General features: G+C 35.4%; 1 protein-coding gene across 2 annotated transcripts; it reads right to left on the bottom strand.

Annotated features, from left to right (window-relative positions):
• Positions 1-697: 697 nt before the first annotated feature.
• LOC112507896 (GATA transcription factor 24-like) lies at positions 698-5,053 on the bottom strand. 2 transcript variants are annotated; one of them, XM_025112645.1, is made up of 8 exons: positions 4,974-5,053; positions 4,295-4,852; positions 3,896-3,979; positions 3,669-3,802; positions 2,479-2,586; positions 2,189-2,294; positions 1,205-1,276; positions 698-1,064 (listed from the first exon to the last, which is right to left on the bottom strand). In XM_025112645.1, the coding sequence occupies exons 2-8, from the start codon at positions 4,724-4,726 to the stop codon at positions 969-971; spliced, it is 1,032 nt and encodes a 343-aa protein (XP_024968413.1). In that variant the 5' UTR covers positions 4,727-4,852; positions 4,974-5,053; the 3' UTR covers positions 698-968. The 2 variants fall into 2 exon arrangements, with proteins under 2 accessions (XP_024968413.1, XP_024968412.1); XM_025112644.1 differs by lacking the exon at positions 4,974-5,053 and having other exon boundaries at positions 4,295-4,966.
• Between the last annotated feature and the right edge of the window lie 808 nt (positions 5,054-5,861).

Raw genomic sequence — 5,861 nt, 5'->3', positions numbered from 1 at the left:
GGGGGGGGGGGGGGGGTAGGTTCTAGTGAGAAAGGAAGTCATGGTGAGAAGAAATCTCCACCCTTTGATCAATTCTATTTGAATGCCAACACTAATTAGGTCCACTGAGATACACCGAATCAATTCTCTTCTAAAATACAATTATGGGTTGACATAAGATTGAAAATTATCAAGAATTCAGATCTCTTCTTACGTTTCTCACCACAACTTCTCTTCTCACACGATCTTTTGCTTGTATACTAAAAAGTATATAATATGATGTTTTGATGATGGAACGAATTGACAATGCCATATAAAACGATATGGTAGATAATATTAATTTAAAAATAATCATTAATTGATTTTGCATCTAGAAATATTTGAAAAAACCTTTTTACATAAATTATTAGTACTTTGTAAATTCAATGTTATTTCTGATATTAAAAACGACATATTAAAGATTTTTTCGTACAGGCCCTTTCTTATATCTCGCCTAGGACCCATAAAATGTCAAGATCGGGCCTTAGTGCTTCATATAGAGATTAAAAACTGAGGTCCAAGTCACATGTATTATTTTCAAAGAGGATCATCCTTTGTATAGATTCCTTTATCAGCTACAAACTGATCTTGTAATTGGTAAGTTGGGTCCCAACCAGTCCAAGGGTGGTCTGACCCTGAATCACCGTAACCGTTCATGGTTTCACCGCTAGATCGATTGAAGAAGCCCATGAACATAATACCAACAGACTCAAATGCATTCAGTGTTCAATGAGATCAACTATCAGAGATACAAATAAACTCCATACATTCCTCGGTCCGACCTACAACTACCATCGCTATCATACAGTCTTATATACCTGTGGCTGTCATTAATGTGACAACCCGTCTACAAGTCTCTGTAACCACCAAGTTTTTTAAACCGAAAACATTTTCTCTTTATTTTACATCTTTTTAACTTCAATATCAGGGGGGTTTTCGAAACTCTTAGCTCACCTTTCAGCAGTCACAGCCGAGGTGTCTCCATTAGAGACCACCATAACAGCATTTGCATTTATGGCATCCAAGTTGTTTGCTTCACCATCACTCTGCATAAGAAGCCAAGAACAAGCATCAAGAGAGTGATCAAGATGTCATCTTTTTCTAAATTGAGATACAACCCATGATCGCACTTCTTGCAAAAACAAGACCCACAAAAGGAAAAGATGATGTTCTTGCAAGATTTTACCTGCTCAATGGGCTTTCCAGCAGGGTCCTGAGTTCCTGATGCTGAAACCTTGGTGAGGTCTCGTAGAACTCCCTGCAAAAGTTAGTATATGGGAATAAGATAACGGAAATCGAGTCTGCCATAGACTTGTTATGTATCGTAAAGCGTACCATGACTAAAGATCAAGTGAAGGATAAGAAGAACCAGACGAGACAATTATCAGTTTTAGGAAATTGCCAAAAGGATCATCATGTTTCCGCCTAGGCAACTTTGGTTTTCCTTCAATACATACATAAATATATACAAGCCTTTCTCATTCTTGGCCATTACCATGTCTGCGAACAATGAAAATATTGCAAGCAATTTCTTCGAGGGTGCACCTGGTAGGCACTAGGCAGACCAGACTGTACAGAACTGGAGTGGATGGGCGAGGTAGGCAGGTGAAAATTTTGTGAAAGGTTTTAGGGTTTTAATGACATGAGTAGATTAGTAATTTACCAAGTTTGTCTCATCTCCCTAATTTTTGTTCCACCTAATTAGGTGGGTCAAAAGAAAGTACATTTTTGTCCCACAATCCAGTCCTGTCCTGTCCCAGTCTAAAGTCGTGCCAAACGTGGGAGAACAGGTTTTTCTTTTGTCATGTTCCATGTACCAAACCCACCCTTAAAGACCCTAAGATTGATTTCAGTCTAGCTGCTAGTGGACCTTAGAAACTTTTGGCCAAGTCTCAAATCTCAATCAACAACTATAATAGACTATCTATAATTTCATATGACGCAAAAAGTATATTTTTATAAAAAAGGAAAAAAATGGAAAACCAGATTTGATAGACCTTTTACACAGAAAAGAACATGCATTCTTATAGCTTATTTCTCATCCATCATTCCTTGGTCATGAAATGTATGGTAATTATTTGGGCCGAAAAATTTCAATTGTCGATTTATGGGTTAAAATGGAAAGAGAATTTTGAACCGCAAAACTGATTAACTATTCCCAGATAAATACCTTGTTGGCCCATTTGAGCCCGCATGCGTTGCACAAAGTTCTTGGGCCAGCAGGTCCACGGCGCATCATTGGAGTGGACTTCGAGCTGATACCACAGTGCCTACATCTGTACAGAGTAGTAAATGAGGCAAATTCAACTAGCGGCTTTGATGAACAAGTGATAATTTACAATGGCATTAATTCAAAGCGGTATAGCAGCTTAAAGAGTTAAAGGCTGAAACAAGCCTGGAACATGAAAAGGGAGAGCATTGGAATCTAGAGATGATAAGAAAAACGAAATGGGTACTTACGTTGTTTCTTCGTCCTGGCTGGGACCACCATTCCAATCAGAAGAAGCTGAACCCGCTTCATCAGAAATTGCCTTGGATGACGTAAACTGACCTTTTTTACGCTGCATTCTGGGAGTAATAACATGAAGCAGATATCCAACTTAAGGAACAAAAAGACACAAAAAATGGACTCCTACCAAATAATTTCCAGCCTAACATCAAATTGTGTATAGCATATAACATGAGCTACCACCAATTGGGAACTGACTACATCAAAAGTCCAGCAATTTTCTATTTTGATTTTCACTTATAAGTTTCATATATTACGTCTGAGTTCACCTTTTAAAGTTCAACTAGAAATACGTTTTGGGTATCCTTCAGTCACGTATGATCTTTGCTAGTGACGAATGCAGATCTTGGTAGATCAAGAGTGAATCAGTACAATCTCAATATAATTTGTCCCCAAATACCGACATGGTCAAATGAATAATTTGCTATATATCTTCCCTGCATTATTATGGTTTGCCTTTGAGATTCCATATAGATAAATCAGTACAACATACAAAAAATGATGGAAGGCTGCAGAAACTGATATAAAGAGAAATTAAATACAACAAATCATGTGGCATAGTACATGTTCATGAGCTAATTGTAGACACAGAAGCACCAAAAGTGACTATGGACATTGTGACATGGGAAATCAAAGAACAAGAAGACTATATAGGTTAAAAAATGTAGACATATGTGTTAACTAACTATCAAAAGATTTAACATCTAACAAATATATATGTAGGGGCTTAATCATTTGAAAACTCCAAAATTTGTGAGATCCGTGAAGGTTTTGTTTCACACGATCTTTTTCCATCTAAGTATAATATTTAATTAATTGGTTAACATATAATTGTCTCATATGTATTCGGTTCACAATGTGAAACTTTTTAACGTGTATTTTATGTTTCACAAACAGTCAAACACGCAAAAAAGTTTCATATTGTGAACCGAATACATATGAGAAAAACACATTGTGAAACAAATATATGTTGATAACTACATTAACTTCTAGCCATAAATAAATAAAAAAGATCATATGAAATTGCACATGATGCACTGGTTGTCATAGATATCACGAATTAGAGAGTCCTCAAAAGAATGCCCCCCATGTATGTATGTGTGTATAGGACCAAAGAGATCTCTAATAGTTCTAGTACTACCTCAGAGCAACTTCCTTCCGCACACTGTATCGTATTTTCTTATCAAAGCATCTTTCTTTTCTCTTCTCCCTGAACCGACTCAAGGAGGCTGCCCTTTGAGGTTGACTTGACCTTGTAGGAAATTCGGCCAAATCCTATAGATAATTGATGTAAAAGTTTCAATAAACTAGATAATCATTAAAAACCGAGAGAATTACTTGCACATGAACAAATAGGTACACTTATACCCTTTGATTTTGGGGAGGCATTCCTAAAGAAGGGACACCGGTGGGTACTTCATATCCACCCAAGAGTAACAACACAGCTTGCACCTGTAAAATCCCCATCAAGAAAAAAGCTCCACAATTTACAGCACATCAACAAATAGCTGAATCAATCTTTAGGGATTATACATATCATTTCAGTTATAATCAACAGGAAACTAAGAATTACTTGGTTTCCTGTTGATTATATTTTTGGTTAAATTGATTACAATTTAACCAAAAATTCAATAACCCCTTCTGCAAGAGAAACCTAGATTTTAAACCCAGAATGAAAGCTAGAAATAATGTTCAGTTAGGTCAGTAATTTATGCAAAATGGGAGCAAACAAAGAACAGTGATGTCAGATATAAGCAAATGCAAAACCTTTTCAGGTGAAACAGCATCAAACACGTAAACTTCACCCTGAAATGAGAGGGTAAGCTGATCAGCGCCTCCACCGCCCACCGCAAGCGGCTGAATTTCAGAGTCCTGCACATATAAAGCATGCGGCGGAGCACTCATTTCCTCCATGCCGCCTTCGAGGGCAACGCCGTTCCGTAAATCATGGTGTTGATGATGGGGGTTGTGGTGATCGTAACGGATCTGGCTAGGGTTGTCTATAGACTCTTCTTCCCCTCCGGCAACGTCATCGTCTTCCTCTACTACTACATCTTCAACCATATGATGTTGATTACCCTCGTCATCATTATTATTGATAGCAATTCCTTGTTGCTGCTGGTGGTGCTGTAAATTTGCAGGCTCGTACGTCGGGGCTTGATGATGACGCTGATTGCTAATATTAGCTTCCGACATCATCCAAAAGCATCAAATACTACAAACTAGCCTCTCAGACAAAGACAAGACGAGGGATTTACTGATACCTAAGCTATGTACATGGGTCTTTCAGGAATCAAATCAGAGCAGGGTTTCTTGATTCAACGACTACATATGAAAGAGAAGAAAAGGGGAAATCAATAAAGACAAAGAAAAGATGAATTGAAGTTAAAGAACCCTAATCTGGAGCGAGCAACATAGCAGGAAATGGGAGTACGAAAATACGGACGATGGATACTACGGATGACGATTTGACAACATCCAATATGGTGGGCAGGCGTACAACAGATGTTGGTTTGAGCTGTAACTTGGGACAGGCAATTGTGTACTTGGGACAGGCCCCAAAACGGATAAAGATTTTATATTAATAGTGATATGTTAAATCACCAAGAAAAATATGATTGTTTTTCTATTTTAATTTATTTTTAAAAAAATTTAAAAAATTTAATTAATTTTAGTGTTTGAAATGATTAATTTTTTAAATAGTTTTTTTGAAATAAATAAATTTTTGGATATTTTAATGGGTGGGCTAAATGCACTTCTATGCATTGCTTAATGCATCCCTATCTATGAATTTCTTCCTCACACACATCACCATCAATACATGCTTTTTACATTCTCAATGCTTGAATGACCTGATTCTGACATCAAAGGGGGTGCCATTAGCACTCCCCTATTTTAAAATATGTTACATAACTTTTTTAACGTTTTAAATCTGTTATATACATTTTTATGACTCATATAACTTGTTAATGTAGTAAAATAATTGAAAAAGTCTGGAAAAAAACTCAATAAACTGTCATATTTTGAACAATTAAATCCCTAAACATTTTTTGAACCAAAAGATACTTATATCTATAAAATGAAAAAATATACCAAAAAAGTACTTATATTCAAAAAAAAATTATTATGAAATTTTTTTAATTAAAAATAAAATATATTATATCAATGATTTTTTAAATAAAAAAAAATAAAAAAAAGATTTAAAAAGGATTATTGATTATATTTATTTTTAATTAAAAATAAAATATATTTCGTATATGATTTTTCAAATTAAANNTTATTTTAATTAAAAATAAAATATATTCTTTGGTGATTTTTTAAATTAAAAAACTAG

Source organism: Cynara cardunculus (assembly GCF_001531365.2).
Source record: "Cynara cardunculus var. scolymus isolate 2C chromosome LG 2, CcrdV1, whole genome shotgun sequence".
NCBI lineage: Eukaryota > Viridiplantae > Streptophyta > Magnoliopsida > Asterales > Asteraceae > Cynara > Cynara cardunculus.
Note: the sequence above shows the minus strand (reverse complement) of the source record. Positions and strands in the feature narration are given on the sequence as shown.

Coding starts and splice junctions, on each gene's coding strand:
- LOC112507896 (XM_025112645.1), bottom strand. CDS start 4,726: ATGATGTCGGAAGCTAATATTAGCAATCAGCGTCATCATCAAGCCCCG. Junction 2,587..3,668: donor CGGAAGGAAGTTGCTCTGAG/GTAGTACTAGAA, acceptor TATTACTCCCAG/AATGCAGCGTAAAAAAGGTC. Junction 1,065..1,204: donor CTGGAAAGCCCATTGAGCAG/GTAAAATCTTGC, acceptor CTTCTTATGCAG/AGTGATGGTGAAGCAAACAA.